The sequence below is a fragment of the Cherax quadricarinatus genome, chromosome 57 (assembly GCF_038502225.1).
Source record: "Cherax quadricarinatus isolate ZL_2023a chromosome 57, ASM3850222v1, whole genome shotgun sequence".
NCBI lineage: Eukaryota > Metazoa > Arthropoda > Malacostraca > Decapoda > Parastacidae > Cherax > Cherax quadricarinatus.
The window spans coordinates 10431910-10455711 of NC_091348.1; the positions used below are offsets into that span (position 1 = coordinate 10431910).

Consider the following 23802-nt stretch of genomic DNA (forward strand, 5'->3'; position numbering starts at 1 on the left):
CCATTGCCTATGCTCTCATTAACCCATCTATCCTCCAATAGCTGTTTATATCTTATCCTAATTGCCTCCTCTTTTAGTTTATAAACCTTCACCTCTCTGTTCCCTGATGCTTCTATTCTCCTTGTATCCCATCTACCTTTTACTCTCAGTGTAGCTACAACTAGAAAGTGATCTGAAAAATCTGTGGCCCCTCTATAAACATGTACATCCTGAAGTCTACTCAACAGTCTTTTATCTACCAATACATAATCCAGCAAACTACTGTCATTTTGCCCTACATCATATCTTGTTTACTTATTTATCCTCTTTTTCTTAAAATATGTATTACCTATAACTAAACCCCTTTCTATACAAAGTTCAATCAAAGGGCTTCCATTATCATTTACACCTGGCACCCCAAACTTACCTACCACACCCTCTCTAAAAGTTTCTCCTACTTTAGCATTCAGGTCCCCTACCACAATTACTCTCTCACTTGGTTTCAAGGCTGCTATACATTCACTTAACATCTCCCAAAATCTCTCTCTCTCTCCTCTACATTCCTCTCTTCTCCAGGTGCATACACGCTTATTATGACCCACTTTTCGCATCCAACCTTTACTTTAATCCACATAATTCTTGAATTTACACATTCATATTCTCTTTTCTCCTTCCATAACTGATCCTTCAACATTACTGCTACCCCTTCCTTTGCTCTAACTCTCTCAGATACTCCAGATTTAATCCCATTTATTTCCACCCCACCGAAACTCCCCTACCCCCTTCAGCTTTGTTTCGCTTAGGGCCAGGACATTCAACTTCTTTTCATTCATGACATCAGCAATCATCTGTTTCTTGTCATCCTCACTACATCCACGCACATTCAAGCATCCCAGTCTTATAAAGTTTTTCTTCTTCTCTTTTTTAGTAAATGTCTACAGGATAAGGGGTTACTAGCCCATTGCTCCCGGCATTTTAGTCGCCTCATACGACACGCATGGCTTACGGAGGAAAGATTCTTTTCCACTTCCCCATGGACAATAGAAGAAATAAAGAAGAACAAGAGCTATTTAGAAAAAGGAGAAAAACCTAGATGTATGTATATATATATATATATATATGCATGTGCGTGTCTGTGAAGTGTGACCAAAGTGTAAGTAGGAGTAGCAAGATATCCCTGTTATCTAGTGTGTTTGAGACAGAAAAAGAAAACCAGTAATCCTACCATCATCCAAAACAGTTACAGGTTTCTGTTTCACAGTCATCTGGCAGGACGGTAGTACTTCCCTGGGTGGTTGCTGTCTACCAACCTACTACCAATAACAGTCTCTCAACATCTTCTAACACTTGCGGTCTCTGTTTTGAAAACAAAGTTGCACCTTTTGCAACAACAGCTTCCTTGATTGCCGTTTTCCTGGCCACTATAGTAGCGATGGTTGATTGGGGTTTTGTATACAACCTGGCCAGCTCCGACACACACACTCCATTTTCATACTTTGCAATTATCTCTTTCTTCATTTCAATAGTCATTAGCACCCTTTTTCTCGAAGGGTTGGCACTAGAAGCTTTCTTGGGGCCCATGGTGACTTATTTTGCAGAAACAAGCACCAAAAACACTGTAATAATATGTAATGTACCGAATGTATGCTTGGATGCGAGCACACTGGCTGGCTTGTAAACACTGGCACGCACAGGGCAGTTCAGGCCACACGTGGACATGTCCCGGACGAATCGCGTGTGGCGGGTTTTTTAACGAGTGGCGAGGCAAAGTTTTTGTGTTAAAATGTATCGAATACTGGATTTAACGTATACCGATGCCATCGAATACCGGGGGTCCACTGTATTATGTTTGGGACGGGGAGCCAGGGCTGCCTACACCTGACTTCCTACAAATAAGTACAGTGGTCCCACAATAATCGTCCGGCCTGAAAGTCGTCCATTTCGGAAATACTGTAGTCCTGTTATTTTGTCTAAATATTGGCTCGCAAATGGTCCGTTAGCTCGCTAATCGTCCTTCGTCCGGGACGGGTACTCATGCTCTGAGCCGCCTGGGCCTGCCTTCCCAGCCAGTGTGCCATTGTTTACCAGTGAGCGACGGTCCCCTCACTTGCTCCTACGAAATATTTCATAATATTCCATTGATTTAGTGCTTGCAAGTGCTAAATAAGCTACCATGGCTCCAAAGAACAATATGAAAGTGGCATACGTGTGGGCGAACTGGCCAGGATGTATGACAAATCCCATACAGCCATATCTTCCATCATAGCCAAGGAAAAGGAAATAAGGATGCTGTTGTTGCAAAGGGGGTAAATATGCTGACAAAAATGAGATCACCAGTACTCGAAGATGTTGAGAAGTTATTATTGGTGTGGATAAACGAGAAAGAATTAGCAGGAGATAGTCTGATGACGTTGCTTATTTGTGAAAAGGCTAGGCAGTTGCATGATGATTTGGTAAAGAAATTGCCTGCAACTAGTGGTGATGCGAGTGAATTTAAGGCCAGCAAAGGCTGGTTTGAGATATTTAAGAAGCGTACTGGCATACACAGTGTGGTAAGGCATGGTGAGGCTGCCAGTTCTGACAACAAAGTGGCTGAAAAATATGTGCAGGGATTCAAGGAGTACATAGGCCGTGAAGGACTGAAACCTGACCAAGTGTTCATTTGTGACGAAACAGGCCTCTTTTGGAAGAAAATGCCAAAGAGGACCTACATTACTCAGGAAGAAAAGGCACTGCCAGGACACAAGCCTATGAAAGACAGGCTGACGCTCATGTTCTGTGCTAATGCAAGTGGGGATGTCAAAATGAAGTCGTTACTAGTGTACCATTCTGAAAATCCCAGAGTGTTCAAAAAAAACAATGTTATGAAGAGTAAATTATGTGTGTTTTGGAGATCTAATAGTAATGCATGGGTCACAAGGGACATTTTCGTCGAGTGGTTCAATGAAGTGTTTGGCCCTAGTGTGAAGAATTACCTCCTGGAAAAGAAATTGGATCTCAAGTGCCTCCTAGTAATGGACAATGCACCTGCTCATCCTCCAAACTTGGATGACCTAATTCTGAAGGAGTTTGGGTTCATCACAGTAAAGTTCTTGTCCCCGAATACCACTCCTCTCCTCCAGCCCATGGACCAGCAAGTCATTTCAAACTTGAAAAAACTCTGCACCAAAGCAATGTTTGAAAGGTGCTTTAATGTGACCTCAGACACTCACTTGATCCTAAGAGATTTTTGGAAAGAACACTTCAGTATTCTCCATTGCATAAGCCTTATAGGTAAGACTCAGGAGGGAGTGACTACCAGGACTTTGAACTCTGCTTGGAGAAAATTGTGGCCAGATTGTGTCCACAAGAGAGATTTTGAAGGGTTTGAGGCAGCCCCTGATGAGCCTATGTCAGTTGTGAACTCTATTGTTGCACTGGGGAGTTCCATGGGGTTGGGTGTGAGTTTGGAGGATGTGGAAGAGCTGGTGGAGGACCACAGTGAAGAGCTAACCACTGAGGAGCTACAAGAGCTTCAGCAGGAAGAGCAACAGATCGCAGCTCAGAATCTTGCTGCAGAGGAGGAGGAAGAGAGATGGAAAAAGGTGCCTTCTTCAGAAATTAAGGAGATTTTTGAAATGTGGGGTAGGATGGAAAGATTTATGGAGAAACATCACCCTGAGAAGGATGTTGCAAGCCATATCGGCAACTTGTACAGTGACAGAGTCTTGGCCCATTTTATGGAAGTTTTAAAGAGACGCTAGAAACAGAGCTCTCTGGGCAGTTTTTTTTGCGAGACAGGACTCCAGTGAGTCTCAAGCTGGTCCTAGTGGCATTAACCCCTTCAGGGTCCAAGGCCCAAATCTGAAGTGGTGCCCCAGTGTCCAAGAATTTTCAAAAAAAAAATTTTTTTATTTTTCTTATGAAATGGTAGAGAATCTTTTGATGTGTCAGCAATATTTACAAATCGGCGATTTTGCCGACTTCGACTCCCATTTTAGGCCAATTACACGTACATTATTCCAGTCAACCAAATTCTTAGCTATTTCACTAGTATTATGTCTATTCTATCGATTGAGCACAAGAAATCGCCAAGTCAACTGTTTCAACTACAAATTAAAGTGATCGGAAATTGTTAATTTGGCCAATTTAACACAAAGTTCAAAATATTCCAATTTCAAAATAGGGTCCAGAATAAACAATGTAGGTATTCCTGGAACTAAACTAACATTTCCTCTGTTCATTAGTTACGTTTTGAGGCTTTACAAATAAATTCCATTTTGATTTTTTATTCACATAATGAATTTTTATTCACACCAAAAAATAGAAGATTTACTGTTATGCAATACTGTAATAATTGTATAAATATCATCACCATATTTTTTTTTTTTTTTTTTTCCAACAAGTCGGCCGTCTCCCACCGAGGCAGGGTGACCCAAAAAAAGAAAGAAAATCCCCAAAAAGAAAATACTTTCATCATCATTCAACACTTTCACCACACTCGCACATTATCACTGTTTTTGCAGAGGTGCTCAGAATACAACAGTCTAGAAGCATGCACATATAAAGATACACAACATATCCCTCCACACTGCCAATATCCCAAACCCCTCCTTTAAAGTGGAGGCATTGTACTTCCCATTTCCAGGACTCAAGTCCGACTATATGAAAATAACCGGTTTCCCTGAATCCCTTCACTAAATATTACCCTGCTCACACTCCAACAGATCGTCAGGTCCCAAGTACCATTCGTCTCCATTCACTCCTATCTAACACGCTCACGCACGCTTGCTGGAAGTCCAAGCCCCTTGCCCACAAAACCTCCTTTACCTCCTCTCTCCAACCCTTTCGAGGACGACCCCTACCCCGCCTTCCTTCCCCTATAGATTTATATGCTCACCATATTTGTGAATGCATATTAGACCCACCAGCTGGCGTGTATTAGACGTGTGAGGTCGTTTGTTTACTCTTGAATATCGGCAAAAATTTAACATTTCTGCTACTTTGAGCTCAGTTTCAAGCCATTTCCAGTGCTAAAACCAGTCAAAATCATCTCTGTTTCTGTAATATGTCATCCATTCTATCAAATGAGACCAAGAAATCGCAAATACAACTATAAAAAAACATACGAAAAAACACTGCAAAGTCGCTGTTTTAATCGAAAAATCATGATTTCAGTTTTTTTTCTCATACACAGTTTGCTGCAGGATCTGTTTTATGTGGTGTACACATACCACATAGATGTATTCTCTCATATCTAGGCCCAAATGTACCACTCACAGTTTATCAGAGTGAGCTGAGCTCATGACGTAGATCTACGGTTTGGACCCTGAACGCAAAGCCGTAGATCTACGGGACGGACCCTGAAAGGGTTAAGAAACAGAGAAGAGAAGTAACCCCAGAAAAGCACTTAGTACCTGAGGTGTTGATGGAAGGGGATTCCCCTTCCAAACAGTAAATAATCCAATCTGTCGTCTCCTCCAGTCTTCCATACACTAGGAAGAATCACCAATAAAGGTAAGTGTTATTCTATTAATATTTCATTCACCATGTGCCATTGTATTGTTTATGTACTACATCTATATTTCATGTAAAAATTTTTTTTGTTTTAATACTTCTGGGTGTCAGGAACGGATTAATTGCATTCACATTATTTCTTATGGGGAAAATTTATTAGAAAATCGTCTTTCGATAATAGTCCCTCTTCCAGGAACGGATTATGGACGATTATTGAGGGACCACTGTACTACTCACCTCATGCCTTACATTAAGACTACAAATATTTTATGGTAAGTAATGAATGTACTGTGTATGTATTTTACTTTTTATTGTTTTTTTTTAATGCCTGGTTCTATTACTAACCTAATATAAGTTAGTGAAAATATGTCGTCTGGCATTTATATGCATTTGTGTGTGGAGAAAATGGTGTTTTTGCTTTCCAGCAATGTGTGCTTTCCAACAGTAGCCTGGAACCTAACCTGCTGTATAAGTTGGGCCCTACTGTACTATAAAACAAATGGGTGGGTATGGGGCCCCCCTACCTTTTCTCAGGAAAATTGCTCAACATTGACCATTTCTGCCATTCTGAGTCCGGTTTCAGGCTATTCCTAATCAGAAACTGACCATAGTCTGTGCCATTTAACTAGTATACTTTCCAGTCTATCAGTTGGCACCAAGAAATAGCTAGTAAAATCATGACAACCCTCCTAGAAAATAGTAAAAATTGTTATTTTAAACGTAGAAAGCTCCTCAAAGTTGCTTTTTTAAACTAAAGTGTAGCAGCACACTATCCAATTTTGTAAAAAAAAAAAAAAATTGGTTTTAAGCCAAATTCTGTACTAGGTTAGGTGTTTCCATCATTCACTATGTGGGGCAGGATTTTTCGTATACAGTACTACACACGCCTATTGCACAGATCTATTTTATCACATATAGGCCAAAATTTGCTGTTTACAGCTTATTTGAGGGAGCTAAGATTTATGTGCCCCCCTCAGAGAAGGTTCCTTGATTCCTGTGAGGAGCTCTTGATCCAAGAAATCAGACATAACATCCTCTTCCTTGGATTGAGCTGAATGCCTTCCATTTTTCCAGGCGCAGTTTGATCCCAATAGGTTTAGCGCTTGCCTCCGATTAAAATATATATTTTTTTTATAACATGTCGGCCATTTCCCACCGAGGCAGGGTGACCCAAAAAGAAGAAGAAAAAAAAAAAACTTGCATCAGCATTCAACACTTTTACCATTACACACACAATCACTATCTTTGCAGAGGCGCTCAGACACAACAGCTTAGACAGCCCTCCAAACTGCCAATATCCCAAACCCCTCCTTTAAAGTGCAGGCATTGTACTTCTCATTTCCAGGACTCTAGTCTGGCTAACCGCTTTCCCTGAATCCCTTCACAAAATATTACCCTGCTCACACTCCAACAGCTTGTCAGGTCCCAAAAACCATTCATCTCCATTCACTCCTTACTAATGCTTATGCAAGCTTGCTGGAAGTCCAAGCCCCTCACCCACAAAACCTCCTTTACCTCTAACCTCCTCTAACCTTTTCAGGGACAACCCCTACCCTGCCTGCCTTCTCCTACAGATTTATACGTTCTCCAAGTCATTCTACTATGTTCCATTCTCTCTAAATGACCAAACCACCTCAACAGATCTATGTCAGACACAAATTTTGCTAAGAGTAAAAGGGTTAAACAAGGTTGCTGGAAGCATAGGAAGTATCATGTTTGAGATTGGTGTAATGTGAATATCTTCCAGATTATAAGAGTAAAGAGATTTAGAGCAAGTTAAGATTGATTAAGAGGATGTATAAATCTAGGACGAATGGATAGTGTTGCAGTGGATGTCTCGGGAAGGGTATTAACCCATTCACTGTCGGTCCCGTAATATTAAGGCTTGCAAGCCAGTGTTGGTCCCTTAATGTTACGCCAGAATTCTAATGGCTTAAGATTTGTGGGAGAAAGCTGGTAGGTCTACATTGAGAGAATGGGTCTGAATGGTCACTGTGCACAATATATAAAATATCCTGAAGCACGCAGTGCATGATGAGAAAAAAAAAACTCCGACTGTGTTTTGGGTTTAAAACACCAGCTTTGTGGTGTATTTTCATATGATATTTATGGTTGTATTCTCATTTTCTTGGTCTCATTTGATAGAATGGAAGATACAGTGGACCCCCGGTTAACGATATTTTTTCACTCCAGAAGTATGTTCAGGTGCCAGTACTGACCGAATTTTTTCCCATAAGAAATATTGTGAAGTAGATTAGTCCATTTCAGACCCCCAAACATACACGTACAAACGCACTTACATAAATACACTTACATAATTGGTCGCATTCGGAGGTAATCGTTATGCGGGGATCCACTGTATATTACAGAAATAGAGGTGATCTTGAATGGTTTATGGACAAAAAGTACCTTGAAATTGAGCTCAGAGTAACGGATATGTTGAATTTTTACTGATGTTCAAAAGTAAACAAATCACATCACGTGTCTAATACACATCAACTGGTGAGTCTAATATGCTTTCACAAATGCGCTGATATTTATACCATTTTTACATAATGAAGTAGTCTGCATAACAGTAAATCTTCTATTCTTTGTGTGATAAAAATTAAAAATGGAATGCAAGCGTAATATAAGAGGGGCCTGGAGACGTGACTAATGAACAGAGAAAACATTATTTTAGTCCTAGGAATGTTTGTATTGTTAATTCTGGACCCTCTTTTGAAATTGGCTTTACTTGAATTGTGTATGAAATTGGCCAAATTACCAAATTCTGATCACACTATTGGGTAGTTGAAATCGGTAAAGGGGCAGTTTCTTGTACTTATTCGATAGAATTAATGAAGTTCTAGCGAAATAGCTATGAGTTTGGTCGACTGGAACAATGGAATTGGCTGAAAATAGGGCTCAAAGTGGGCAAAATCGCTGATGCATAAATATCGCTGAGAGCGCTAACTTTGCGAGAGTAATTCCGTAAGTTTTCCATCAAATTTCTTACTTTTGGTGTCATTACCATTAGGAAAAGATTCTGTATTATTTCATAAGGAAAAATAATTTTTTTTTTTTAATCTCTCTGGCACTGAGAACAAGTTTGTGAACAGGGGTCTCGGCAGCGAAAGGGTTAATGAAGGTGCAAAGAATTAAGGGCTCGAGCATTTAATAAATGCATGTGGAAGGGAGAAGTTTAATTTTAATGTGCTGTTAGTGTGAGCAAGGTATCCACGAAGAGATTGCTGAAACCATTTAGTTTCCATTAGATGTTTAAGTTAAGTCTTCTGAATTTGCTAATTCAGCAAGAATTTTTTTCCAAAACTGAAACAAAAATTGTTGCAGTAACTGCAAAAATTTACATTTAATTGTTAAATAATACTTGCTGAGCTTAGGTTAAACTGAGATTATTTGATTAGGCATCAGCAACATTGTTAATTTTAACTAGATTAGATTACTAAGTTATTGATGGTACAAAATTAAAAATATGCTGTACCTATTCTCATGAGTAATTTTTTTTTTTTTTTAATTTTGAGGCAGTTTAGCTTATGTATATTAATTTTTCTCTCATATTTCAAGAGTGAATACTAGAACTTGTCCCAGAAGTTCCTTGCTTGGCATCAGTTTGAGCAAACCTTGCCAACCAGAATTCCCACCTGTTGACACTGAAGAAGTAATGATTGAAAAAGAGAATCAGAAGATGGCTGCTCGTAAACAGAAGCTAAGACCTAAAAGATTGGCTGTTGTTAAAGATACGTCTCTGGATAATCCTACTCCTCAGATGATAGAAATTATGAACAAGATTAGAGAAAAGTCTGCATCTCCACCTATATGCCAAAAGCGACATCGACACAACAGGTAAGCAATCCTTCATAATTTTTAATTTTGTTTACTGAAATTATTTGATTTACAGGTTATCAAGAGGACTTCAGATTAACAATGTTTCTACATACAGCCAGTATTTTTTTTTTTTTTTTTTTTTATACATACCAGCCACTTCCCACCAAGGCAGGGTGACCCAAAAAGTAAGAAAACTTTATAACGTTTCCCTTCTTTTTACATTTAGTAATTTTTACATGAGAGGGGTTACTGGCCCCTTGCTTTCCTTACAACACACATTGCTTACAGAGGAAGGATTCCATAACCAAAATGTCAAACCACTAAATATACAAGTATTTACACTTCACTTAATAACTTGTATTTTCTCTTTTGAATACAAAGAATGGCAGAAAATATCCAGTTATTTTAATGCTAATATTTTAACAGATAAAGTTGTAAATAAAGTGTATCCCAATGTAGATTTTGCACATTTATTTCTTCAGTGGCTGGTATTAGTAGTTTAATACATGAGAAATTGTATTACTGTATGTATACAGCACACAGCAAGTTACTCCTGTTTTTAACCCTTAAACTGTCCAGGTGTAGATCTACTTTATTTTTACACGCTTTCAAATGTAAAGAAAGAGTAAATATACGTTCGGAGTGCTTGTGGTGCAAACATAGGTCTAAGTTTGGACAGTTTAAGGGCTAATGTTCTGTGATACCTTCTATCCACAATTATGATGATACTTATAATAATATATCATTAGGGGTGTACCAAAGTATCAGTATTGGTGGGTATTGGGCTAATTTTTATTATATCAGTATCAGACCAATTTCAGTATCTGTATTGGTGAATATCAGCTAATATTAGTAATCTAGGAATCGGCTTAAAATTGCCTTGCTTCACTTCCCCATTCTATCTCTTGTGGCACTTCCACTACTTTACCTACTCACTACTACTTCCACTACCAGCATTACCCATACCATAACTTCTTTCTTCTTCTCTGTCCTGTCCCTGTCCCCCGTCTATATATACTGGCTCCACCTTTGTGTGTTACTGTGACTTGTAAATGGTCCAAGTTGGACCAAAATGTCGTCATAAGCTTCTCTGTTTTATGTATGGATTATGTATTGAGTATGGTTATTGGTACAGTGGACCCTCGGTTATCGGCCATAATCCGTTCCAGAAGCTCAGCCTAAAACCAAAATGGCCGAAAACCGAAATAATATTTCCCATAAGAATTAATGTAATTACAGTTAATCTGTTACAGACAAAAATATTTATTATTTTTTTATTATCACACTGGCCGATTCCCACCAAGGCAGGGTGGCCCGAAAAAGAAAAACTTTCACCATCATTCACTCCTTCACTGTCTTGCCAGAAGGGTGCTTTACACTACAGTTTTTAAACTGCAACATTAACACCCTCCTTCAGAGTGCAGGCACTGTACTTCCCATCTCCAGGACTCAAGTCCGGTCTGCCGGTTTCCCTGAACCCCTTCATAAATGTTACTTTGCTCACACTCCAGCAGCATGTCAAGTATTAAAAACCATTTGTCCCCATTCACTCCTAACAAACATGCTCATGCATGCCTGCTGGAAGTCCAAGCCCCTTGCATACAAAACCTCCTTTACCCCCTCCCTCCAACCTTTCCTAGGCCGACCCCTACCCCACCTTCCTTTCACTACAGACTGATACACTCTTGAAGTCACTCTGTTTCGCTCCATTCTCTCTACATTTCCGAACCACCTCAACAACCCTTCCTCAGCCCTCTGGACAACAGTTTTGGTAATCCCGCACCTCCTCCTAACTTCCAAACTACGAATTCTCTGCATTATATTCACACCACACATATCCCTCAGACATGACATCTCCACTGCCTCCAGCCTTCTCCTCGCTGCAACATTCATCACCCATGCTTCACACCCATATATGAGCGTTGGTAAAACTATACTCTCATACATTCCCCTCTTTGCCTCCAAGGACAAAGTTCTTTGTCTCCACAGACTCCTAAGTGCACCACTCACCCTTTTCCCCTCATCAATTCTATGATTCACCTCATCTTTCATAGACCCATCCGCTGACACGTCCACTCCCAAATATCTGAATACATTCACCTCCTCCATACTCTCTCCCTCCAATCTGATATCCAATCTTTCATCACCTAATCTTTTTGTTATCCTCATTACCTTACTCTTTCCTGTATTCACTTTTAATTTTCTTTTGCACACCCTACCAAATTCATCCACCAATCTCTGCAACTTCTCTTCAGAATCTCCCAAGAGCAGTGTCATCAGCAAAAAGCAACTGTGACAACTCCCACTTTGTGTGATTCTTTATCTTTTAACTCCACGCCTCTTGCCAAGACCCTCGCATTTACTTCTCTTACAACCCCATCTATAAATACAGTGGACCCCTGCATAACGATATTATTTCAATCCAGAAGTCTGTTTGGGTGCCGTTATAGACCGAATGTGTTCCCATAAGAAATATTGTGAATTTGATTAGTCCATTTCAGACCCCTAAAAATACACCTACAAAAGCACTTACATAATTGGTCGAGTTGGGAGCTGATCGTTATCCGGGGGTCCACTGTATATTAAACAACCACGGTGACATCACACATCCTTGTCTAAGGCCTACTTTTACTGGGAAATAATTTCCCTCTTTCCTACATACTCTAACTTGAGCCTCACTATCCTCGTAAAAACTCTTCACTGCTTTCAGTAACCTACCTCCTACACCATACACCTGCAACATATGCCACATTGCCCCCCTATCCACCCTGTCATACGCCTTTTCTAAATCCATAAATGCCACAAAGACCTCTCTAGCCTTATCTAAATACTGTTCACTTATATGTTTCACTGTAAACACCTGGTCAACACACCCCCTACCTTTCCTAAAGCCTCCTTGTTCATCTGCTATCCTATTCTCCGTCTTACTCTTAATTCTTTCAATAATAACTCTACCATACACTTTACCAGGTATACTCAACAGACTTATCCCCCTATAATTTTTGCACTCTCTTTTGTCCCCTTTGCCTTTATACAAAGGAACTATGCATGCTCTCTGCCAATCCCTAGGTACCTTACCCTCTTCCATACATTTATTAAATAATTGCACCAACCACTCCAAAACTATATCCCACCTGCTTTTAACATTTCTATCTTTATCCCATCAATCCCGGCTGCCTTACCCCCTTTCATTTTACCTACTGCCTCACGAACTTCCCCCACACTCACAACTGGCTCTTCCTGACTCCTACAAGATGTCATTCCTCCTTACCCTATACACGAAATCACAGCTTCCCTATCTTCATCAACATTTAGCAATTCCTCAAAATATTCCCTCCATCTTCTTAATACTTCTAACTCTCCATTTAATAACTCTCCTCTCCTATTTTTAACCCTTTCAGGGTCCAAGGCCCAAATCTGGAGTCACGTACCAGTGTTCAAGAATTTAAAAAAAAAAAAATTTGTTATTTTTTCGTATGAAATCATAGAGAATCTTTTTGTGAAAGTAATAAAACAAAAAGTACGAAATTTGGTGGAAAATTGACGAAATTATGCTCTCGCGAATTTTGGTGTGTCAGCGATATTTACGAATCAGCGATTTTGCCGACTTTGACTCCCATTTTAGGCCAATTACATTATTCCAATCAACCAAATTCTTAGCTATTTCACTAGTATTACTTCTATTCTATCGATTGAGCACAAGAAATCGCCAAGTCAACTGTTTCAACTACAAAATAAAGTGATCGGAAATTGTTAATTTGGCCAATTTAACACAAAGTTCAAAATATTCCAATTTCAAAATAGGGTCCAGAATAAACAATGTAGGCATTCCTGGCACTAAATTAACATTTCCTCTGTTCATTAGTTATGTTTTGAGGCTTTACAAATAAATTCCATTTTGATTTTTTATTCACATAATGAATTTTTATTCACACCAAAAAATAGAAGATTTACTGTTATGCAATACTGTAATAATTGTATAAATATCATCACCATATTTGTGAATGTATATTAGACCCACCAGCTGACGTGTATTAGATGTGTGAGGTCGTTTGTTTACTCTTGAATATCGGCAAAAATTTAACATTTCCGCTACTTTGAGCTTAGTTTCAAGCCATTTCCAGTGCTAAAACCAATCAAAATCATCTCTATTTCTGTAATATGTCTTCCATTCTATCAAATGAGACCAAGAAATCGCAAATACAACTATAAAAAACATACGAAAAAACACTGCAAAGTTGCTGTTTTAATCGAAAAATCACGATTTCAGTTTTTTTCTCTCTTTATACACAGTGTGCTGCAGGATCTGTTTTATGTGGTGCACACATACCACATAGATGTATTCTCTCATATCTAGGCCCAAATGTACCACTCACAGTTTATCAGAGTGAGCTGAGCTCATGGCGTAGATCTACGGTTTGGACACTCACCGTAAAGCCGTAGATCTATGGGACGGACCCTGAAAGGGTTAACTGACAAATCCATTTGTTCTCTAGGCTTCCTTAACTTGTTAATCTCACTCCAAAACTTTTTCTTATTTTCAACAAAATTTGTTGATAACATCTCACCCACTCTCTCATTTGCTCTCTTTTTACATTGCTTCACCACTCTCTTAACCTCTCTCTTTTTCTCCATATACTCTTCCCTCCTTGCATCACTTCTATTTTGTAAAAACTTCTCATATGCTAACTTTTTTTACCTTACTACTCTTCTTTACATCATCATTCCACCAATCGCTCCTCTTCCCTCCCGCACCCACTTTCCTGTAACCACAAACTTCTGCTGAACACACTAACACTACATTTTTAAACCTACCCCATACTTCTTCGACCCAAAAAAATACTTTTTTACAAATCAGTATTACATACCTTTATTGAAGACTAATGCTGGCTTTTGGAATACCTGCTACACTCCCAACATGCCTGCTACACTCCCAGCATGCCTGCTACACTCCCAGCATGCCTGCTACACTCCCAGCATGCCTGCTACACTCCCAGCATGCCTGCTACACTCCCAGCATGCCTGCTACACTTCCAACATGCCTGCTACACTCCCAGCATGCCTGCTACACTCCCAGCATGCCTGCTACACTCCCAGCATGCCTGCTACACTCCCTACATGCCTGTTGCACTCTGCATGCCTGCTACACTCCATGCATGTCTGCTACACTCCCTGCATTCCTGCTACACTCCCTGCATGCCTGCTACACTCCCAGCATGCCTGCTACATTCCCTGCATGCCTGCTACACTCCCTGCATGCCTGTTACATTCCATGCATGCCTGCTACACTCCCTGCATGCCTGCTACACTCCCTGCTTGCCTGTTACACTAACTGCATGCCTGCTATACTCCTTGCATGTCTGCTACACTCCCTGCATGCCTGCTATGCTCCCTCCATGCCTGCTGCTCTCCCTGCATGCCTTCTGCACTCCCGATATGCCTGCTACACTCCCTGCATTCCTGCTACACTCCCTGCATGCCTGCTACACTCCCTGCATGCCTGCTACACTCCCAGCATGCCTGCTACACTCCTTGCATGGCTGCTACACTCCCTGCATGGCTGCTACACTCCCTACATGCCTGTTGCACTCGCTGCATGCCTGCTACACTCCATGCATGTCTGCTACACTCCCTGCATGCCTGTTACATTTCATGCATGCCTGCTACACTCCCTGCATGCCTGCTACACTCCCTGCATGCCTGCTACACTCCCTGCATGCCTGATACACTCCCTGCATGCCTGCTACACTCCCTGCATGCCTGCTACACTCCATGCATGCCTGCTACACTCCATGCATGCCTGCTACACTCCCTGCATGCCTGTTACATTCCATGCATGCCTGCTACACTCCCTGCCTGCCTGCTACATTCCCTGCATGCCTGCTACATTCCCTGCATGCCTTCTACACTCCCTGCATGCCTTCTACACTCCCTGCATGCCTTCTACACTCCCTGCATGCCTTCTACACTCCCTGCATGCCTGTTACATTCCATGCATGCCTGCTACACTCCCTGCATGCCTGCTACACTCCCTACATGCCTGTTACACTCTCTGCATGCCTGCTACACTCCCTGCATGCCTGCTACACTCCCTGCATGCCTGCTACACTCCCTGCATGCCTGCTACACTCCCTGCATGCCTGCTACACTACACACTCCCTGCATGCTGCTACACTCCCTGCATACCTGCTACACTCCCTGCATACCTGCTACACTCCCTGCATGCCTGTTACACTCTCTGCATGCCTGCTACACTCCCTGCATGCCTGCTACACTCCCTGCATGCCTGTTACACTCTCTGCATGCCTGCTACACTCCCTGCATGCCTGCTACACTCCCTGCATGCCTGCTACACTCCCTGCATGCCTGCTACACTCCCTGCATGCCTGCTACACTCCCTGCATGCCTGCTACACTCCCTGCATGCCTGCTATGTTCCCTGCATGCCTGTTACATTCACTGCATGCCTGCTACACTCCCTGTATGCCTGCAACACTCCCTGCATGCCTTCTGCACTCCCGATATGCCTGCTACACTCCCTGCATTCCTACTACACTCCCTGCATGCCTGTTACACTCCCTGCATGTCTGCTACACTTCCCGCATGCCTACTACACTACCTGCATACCTGCTACACTCTCTGCATACCTGCTACACATTACACTTAAATTTCATAGTGTTTCTCACTTTCTTTGGAGCCATGGTTACTTATTTCGCAGTTACACTGCAAAAAAAACTAAAAAATGGAAAACAAGCGAAATGTTTGGATGTATGAGCAGAAGCTTCCTCACGCACCGAAAGATACAGCCAAACTAACGCGCAAGCGGCTCCAACCTTCAGACGGACTCGTTTGAAACAGCCGGTCACCGACATAACGGCCGATCACAGGCAGCCGAAAAACCGGCCGAACACTGAGTTGGCCAATAACAGGAACAGCCGATAACCGAGAGCCCCCTGTATCTGCCAAAGCTTTGGTATGGTCCTGTCTCATCATAGCATCATTATAGCTATGAAGTAGGTCAAGTGAAAGAATATTTAAGTAAGTTATGAACTTTGTGTGATAATACAGTAGGCTCCCCGCTTTATGGCATTTTGCCTTATAGCGTTTCGCTTGTATGGACATTTCAAATTATGACCAAAAATCACTATACGACTTAACCCCACCCACCCACCTGACACATTAATACGGTCACTGCAAGCCACCCAATTTGTTTACATTCTCCGTGAGTTCCACTTCTCTCCATTATGGCTAGAAACTTTCCAAATTTCGAACGTTTTAAAGTTACTGCGTATTTTATGCATACTCTGATAATTATACTTATGTGTACCTGTACTTAACCCTTTCAGGGTCCCCAGGCCCTCTCCGAGATTTATTCTCAGTCCCCAAATTTAAAAAAAAAAAAAATTATTATGAAAAGATAGAGAATTTTTTCCCGATCTTATTGACACCAAAAGTATGAAATTTGGTGGAAAACTTATGGAATTGTGCTCTCGCGAAGTTAGCGGTCTCGATGATGTTTACGCATCGGCGATTTTGCCCACTTTGAGCCCTATTTTCGGCCAATTCCAGTGTACTAGTCGACAAAAATCATAACTATTTTGCTAGAACTCCAATTTTTCTATCAAATGAGTACAAGAAACCACCCATTTACCGATTTCAACTATCCAATAAAGTGGTGAGAATTTAGCAATTTTGCCAATTTCACACAAATTTCAAAAGATGCCAGCTTCCGAATAGGGTCCAGAATAAACAAGAAAGACATTCCTGGCACTAAAATAACAAGTTCTCTGTTCGTTAGTCACATCCCCAGGCCCCTCTTGTATTTCTTTGGATTTCCACTTTGAATTTTTATTCTTAAAAAATAGAAGATTTACTGTTATGCAGACTACTGCATTAGTGTAGAAATGGTATAAATAATATCAGCTCACTTGTGAAAGAATATTAGACTCGCCAGTTGACGTGTATTGGACGCTTGGCATAATTTGTTTACTTTTGAACTTTGGTAAAAATCAAACATTTCTGCTATTTTGAGCTCAATTTCAAGGTACTTTTTATTGTAAAATCAGTCAAAATCATCTGAATTTCTGTAATATGTCTTCCATTCTATAAAATAAGACCAGGAAAACTAGAATACAACCATAAATACCATACGAAAATACAGTGCAAAGTCGCTATTTTAACCCATTCAGGGTCCAAGGCCAGAATCTGAAGTGGTGCTCCAGTGTCCAAGAAATTTTGAAAAAAAAAAAAAAAAAAAAAAAAATTACAGAATTAAAGAGTATATTTTTGTGAAGGTAATAAGACAAAAAAAAAATTTTTCTGATCAGTACTTACCGAGATACAGTGCCGAGAAGTTGACCCCAAATGACGTGGTGGTGGCAACAGCGACGATTTCCACATACGCACATTACTTTCTTTACCGTTTTTTGTAGTTTTTTCTTTTCTTTTCTAATTTTTTCTAACTAACATTTGGGGCCTGAGAGACCAATACTGAATATAATGTATATATATAAACTCACTGTATTGAACACAATAACCGCACTAAAGTTATTATCATATTATTGTTTACCACTGTTGTTTATTAAAATAAACATGCACAAATCTTGTATAATACTAATGTTCTATCATATACAGTGGACCCCCGCATAACGATCACCTCCGAATGCGACCAATTATGTAAGTGTATTTATGTAAGTGCGTTTGTACGTGTATGTTTGGGGGGTCTGAAATGGACTAATCTACTTCACAATATTCCTTATGGAAACAAATTTGGTCAGTACTGGCACCTGAACATACTTCTGAAGTGAAAAAATATCGTTAACCGGGGGTCCACTGTATTTACATATGTACAATCACTGGACATGGTTTTAGAACTGCTGGAGCTTGTGGAACTCTTTGAAACAAGGCACCATGCACAGAGGTACCTTAAACCATACCCCCGGCCGGGATTGAACCCGCGGTCATAGAGTCTCAAAACTCCAGCCCGCGGGTTCAATCCCGGCCGGGGGTATGGTTTATTTGCAATCGTGTCATTACGATTTCTTAAGTCAGGTACCTTACATTCCTCACACATAAACGGAGTGTCTTTGCTTCTTTGTTGCCATCGTTTTGTTTGTGCACAGACGCTGCATCTCTTCTGAGCAAATTTCTTGAGTTGAAGGAAGCTGTATTATGTAATGATCACCTTCCTTCCTTCCTCAGACGCTTAGGTATATCCTAAGGGTTCGAGGACCTTGTTGTGTAGCAGGTGTTGTTACCTAGTACTTCATTATGAGTTGTCTGACAACAGACAAACAAAATTCACCATACGGTGGTATGTTGCCAGTCTTCATTTGGTACATATTATATGCATTGAAATGTCCATGAGATGGAAGAAAAGTTTCATGTACTACTTGTAACTTTTACGAACACAATCAACAAAGCCAATCTGCATGTCACATTTGTCAACCAAGCGCATGTTTTGTGTATGATCAGTCACTGGAGAGTTCCGGGGGTCAACGCCCCCGCGGCCCGGTCTGTGACCAGGCCGCCTGGTGGATCAGAGCCTGATCAACCAGGCTGTTGCTGCTGGCTGCACGCAAACCAACGTACGAGCCACAGCCCGGCTAATCAGGAACTGACTTTAGGTGCTTGTCCAGTGCCAGCTTGAAGACTGCCAGGGGTCTGTTGGTAATCCCCCTTATGTGTGCTGGGAGGCAGTTGAACAGTCTCGGGCCCCTGACACTTATTGTATGGTCTCTTAACGTGCTAGTGACACCCCTGCTTTTCATTGGGGGGATGGTGCATCGTCTGCCAAGTCTTTTGCTTTCGTAGTGAGTGATTTTCGTGTGCAAGTTCGGTACTAGTCCCTCTAGGATTTTCCAGGTGTATATAATCATGTATCTCTCCCTCCTGCGTTCCAGGGAATACAGGTTTAGGAACCTCAAGCGCTCCCAGTAATTGAGGTGTTTTATCTCCGTTATGCGCGCCGTGAAAGTTCTCTGTACATTTTCTAGGTCGGCAATTTCACCTGCCTTGAAAGGTGCTGTTAGTGTGTAGCAATATACCAGCCTAGATAGAACAAGTGACCTGAAGAGTGTCATCATGGGCTTGGCCTCCCTAGTTTTGAAGGTTCTCATTATCCATACTGTCATTCTTCTAGCAGATGCGATTGATACAATGTTATGGTCCTTGAAGGTGAGATCCTCCGACATGATCACTCCCAGGTCTTTGACGTTGGTGTTTCGCTCTATTTTGTGGCCAGAATTTGTTTTGTACTCTGATGAAGATTTAATTTCCTCATGTTTACCATATCTGAGTAATTGAAATTTCTCATCGTTGAACTTCATATTGTTTTCTGCAGCCCACTGAAAGATTTGGTTGATGTCCGCCTGGAGCTTTGCAGTGTCTGCAATGGAAAACACTGTCATGCAGATTCGGGTGTCATCTGCAAAGGAAGACACGGTGCTGTGGCTGACATCCTTGTCTATGTCGGATATGAGGATGAGGAACAAGATGGGAGCGAGTACTGTGCCTTGTGGAACAGAGCTTTTCACCGTAGCTGCCTCGGACTTTACTCTGTTGACGACTACTCTCTGTGTTCTGTTAGTGAGGAAATTATAGATCCATCGACCGACTTTTCCTGTTATTCCTTTAGCACGCATTTTGTGCGCTATTACGCCATGGTCACTGTCACTGGTTTTCGAATACGTTCATTAGTCACTCGATCAACTTTGCCACTGTCTTGCATTTCATTACGGTGAATGGTTGTCAACAATGTGATATCTCGTTTGTCATGCCACCGTAATGCCATGATGTCATTGGCAGTAAACACCTGCACGTCATCACCACGAGCACCTGCGTTGAGCCTGGGCATATGTTTACGATTAGAACACACTGTGCCACACACATCTGTCATGCTCACTCGCAAGAAATCATTGAGTAATGGGCTTGTGTACCAGTTATCGGCATATAACGTATGCCCCTTACCAAGATAAGGTGCCATCATGATTCTCACTACGTTGCCTGAGATACCCAATAACATCTTGGTATCTTTCAATGTTTTACTTCCCATGTATACAACAATATCCAATACCAGGCCACTGTCACAGTCACAGAGTACAAACAGTTTTATACCAAAGCGTTTACTCTTGCTTGGTATATACTGCTTGAATGACAGCCTACTTTTGAACAAAATCAAAGATTCGTCAATTACAAGATTCTTGAACGGATAAAAGTACATGCTGAACTTTTGTTTGAAATACATAAAAACATTTCTAATCTTGTATAACCTGTCACTTCTGTCAGGCCTGGTTTTGTCAGAGAAGTGTAATGTACGTAAGAGTAAGATAAACCTGCTCACTGGGATGATTTCACTGAAGACTGGGGTAGAAATTAGCCTATCTGTGGACCAGTATGCATTTATATTATGCTTATAGACATGAGGCATAAGCATTATTGTTGCAAAAAGCAAATACATTTCTGCAACAGTCGTCTCTTTCCACCGGTGTAGTCTTGACTGTAGTGATATGATCGTATTTGCCATGGTGTACTCAAAATACTTATTACTTTCCCTGACAATAGTTTCCATCAATGGCTGGTCAAAGAATAGTTCAAAGAATTCCAGTTCATTTGCAGTGTTTCCAAGGGGGCAAGTTGGTAGAATTCCACTTTGAGAGTCATCAAAGTGGTGGGGCTTGGGAACAAAATTGGGATTTTGCTGCCAATCCCAGATACGGTTTGCTGGTGGATACTGGACATCATAGGCTGGTTGTGCGGGTGGTTGTGGTTGAGGTGTGCTGGTGACTGACGCTCCACGTTGTCCTTGAACTACGGAGTCAGCAGCATGGGTCCCAGCTGGTGAGTCACGCATGGCCGTGGCACTACCATCACCACTACCACCATCTACTGATGCCTGTAGTCTATCCATGCCAAGTGTATCCACATCATCCTCACTATCACTGTCTATACCTGGTGTAGGGCCACGGGATGTACTCTGTCCCCTAGGCATGGCATAGGGTACACTACCCGAGCGCATGCGGCAGCGTACATACCGACGCTTCACTGGTGAATATGATTCCTCACTATCACTACTCGATCGATCGTCAAGAGCAATAAAATCACAATCCACGTCACTATCATCATCATTACTGTAGTCAGAGGCCTGGCCACGCAAAAATAATAGTATTCTCCTGCGTTGAGGTACAACCGACCGTGACTGACGAGTGCACACGCCAGAGGTAGAAGGTTGAGGATCGTCAGGGTTTTCTGCACTATTATTGATATCCTGGTCATTCTTTTCGGTCACTAACTGATCAAAGCCAAAGAATTCGTCTTCATTTCCACTTCCATCACTGTCAGACCTATCAGATAGGAACAGGAGAGTCCCAATTTTCCTTGGAGAGAGAGCTGCCTTGCGACGAGGCATGGTGAACAAGGGTAACTGAGCTGCCGTTCCCACAATGCTATGCGGGCGCTTAGATTTTTTGTTTATGCCTCACACCCACCACTCAGACCCATTCTCTCACATGTAGGCCTATGAACGTTTTCGCGCTAAATTTGACGGCACTAGAATTTTGGTGTAGATCTACGGTTTGGACACTCAACGTGAAGCCGTAGATCTACGGGACGGACCCTGAAAGGGTTAAACCAGAAACACGGTCTTTTTTTTTTCTCATTATGCTCTGTGTACTGCAGGATTTTTTTTATACTGCGCACACTGACCACATAGACCCATTCTTTCATACGTAGGCCTACCAGCTTTCTCTCACTAGATTTGAGGGCGCTAGAATTTATGCGTACTAGTACGTCAAAAACCCTGGCGCGTAAGCCATACTAGTACGTCGGAAACCCCGAAAGGGTTAAGGTTTAAAAGTGCTCAAAGTTAGCATTTAAAAAGACATTCATTTGAAATGGTTGAGAATCTTTTTTTTTTTTTTTAGGTAATGACACCAAAAATACGAAATTTGATTGAAAACTTGCAGAATTATGCAGGTTCAAAGTTAGTGACTTGGCACAATTTATGGATTGGCAATTTTACCCACTCTTGAGTCCTATTTAAAGTTAGTTCTATTGCTCAGTTTGACTATATTCTTAGCTATTTTGCTAGTACAGTATGTCTGGTTATATTGACTGAGCAACTATCACTGCTACTGTATAAAGTGAACAGTCAGTACTTGGGAAATTTTACACAAAATTAAAGGAATTCCAGTTTAATACCAGTCCAAAATAAACACTAAGCATTCCAAGCCATAAAACATTTCCTCTGATCATTACTCACATACTAAGGCCTCTCCTATATTACACTTGCCCATTTTAAATTCATCATTGCACAATTTTTAGATTGAACCTTTCTTTGATATTTTTTTTTTCGACAAGTTGGCCGTTTCCCACCGAGGCAGGGTGACCCAAAAAGAAAGAAAATTCCCAAAAAGAAAATACTTTCATCATCATTCAACACTTTCACCTCACTCACACATAATCAGTCATTGCAGAGGTGCTCAGATACAACAGTTTAGAAGCATATATAACATACCCCTTCAAACTGCCAATATCCCAAACCCCTCCTTTAAAGTGCAGGCATTGTACTTCCCATTTCCGGTACTCAAGTCCATCTATATAAAAATAACCAGTTTTCCTGAGTCCCTTCACTAAATATTACCCTGCTCACATTCCTCCAGCTCATCAGTTCCCAAGAACCATTCGTCTCTATTCACTCCTGTATAACATGCTCACACATGCTTGCTGGAAGTCCAAACCCCTCACCCACAAAACCTCCTTTACCCCTTCCCTCCAACCTTTTCGAGGACAACAGCCACCCCACCTTCCTTCCTCTATAGATTTTTACGCTCTCCATGTCATTCTACTTTGATCCCTTCTCTCTAAATGACCAAACCACCTCAACCCCTCTTCAGCCCTTAACTAATACTTTCAGTAACTCCACACCTCCTCCTGATTTTCTCACTGAATTCTGTGCATAATATTTACACCACACATTGCCCTTAGACAGGACATCTCCACTTGCCTCCAGCCGCCTCCTTGCTGCAGCATTTGCAACCCAAGCTTCACACCCATACAAGTGTGTTGGTACCACTATACTTTCGTGCATTCCCTTCTTTGCCTCCATGGATAACGAATAACCAAGAATAATTGGTCATGAATTATGGTGTCCCAATAATTGAATCAGACTTAGTAAAACCCCTAAAACATGCCAGAGATGGAGAGAGGGGTTGTAGAGGGCCTTACCTGTCCTCAGGAAAATATTCTACCTAATTTTCTGCTATCTTGAGTCCAGTTTCAAGCTGCTATCAGTCCTGAAAGTGCAGTTTCAGGGCCCTTAGTCTATCCTCATAGGGAAGGTTTCTGATACATGGGATCATCTTTGTCATCCTCCTTTGTACATTTTCCAGAGAATTTATATCCATTCTGTAATACGGTGACCAAAACTGTGCAGCATAATCTAAATGAGGCCTAACCAAGGATGTATAGAGTTGAAGAACAACCTGAGGACTCCTATTATTTATGC

General features: G+C 41.3%; 1 protein-coding gene across 10 annotated transcripts in view; it reads left to right on the top strand.

Moving 5' to 3' along the window:
- LOC128693462 (serine/threonine-protein kinase VRK1) overlaps positions 1 to 23802 on the top strand; it is a 285870-nt gene that overhangs the window by 181484 nt on the left and 80584 nt on the right. For all 10 annotated transcript variants that reach the window (XM_070097347.1, XM_070097350.1, XM_070097351.1 and 7 more), the window contains exon 8: positions 9040 to 9318. In XM_070097347.1, the coding sequence (XP_069953448.1) occupies positions 9040 to 9318 (279 nt within the window). The remainder of the gene's footprint in view (positions 1 to 9039; positions 9319 to 23802) is intronic.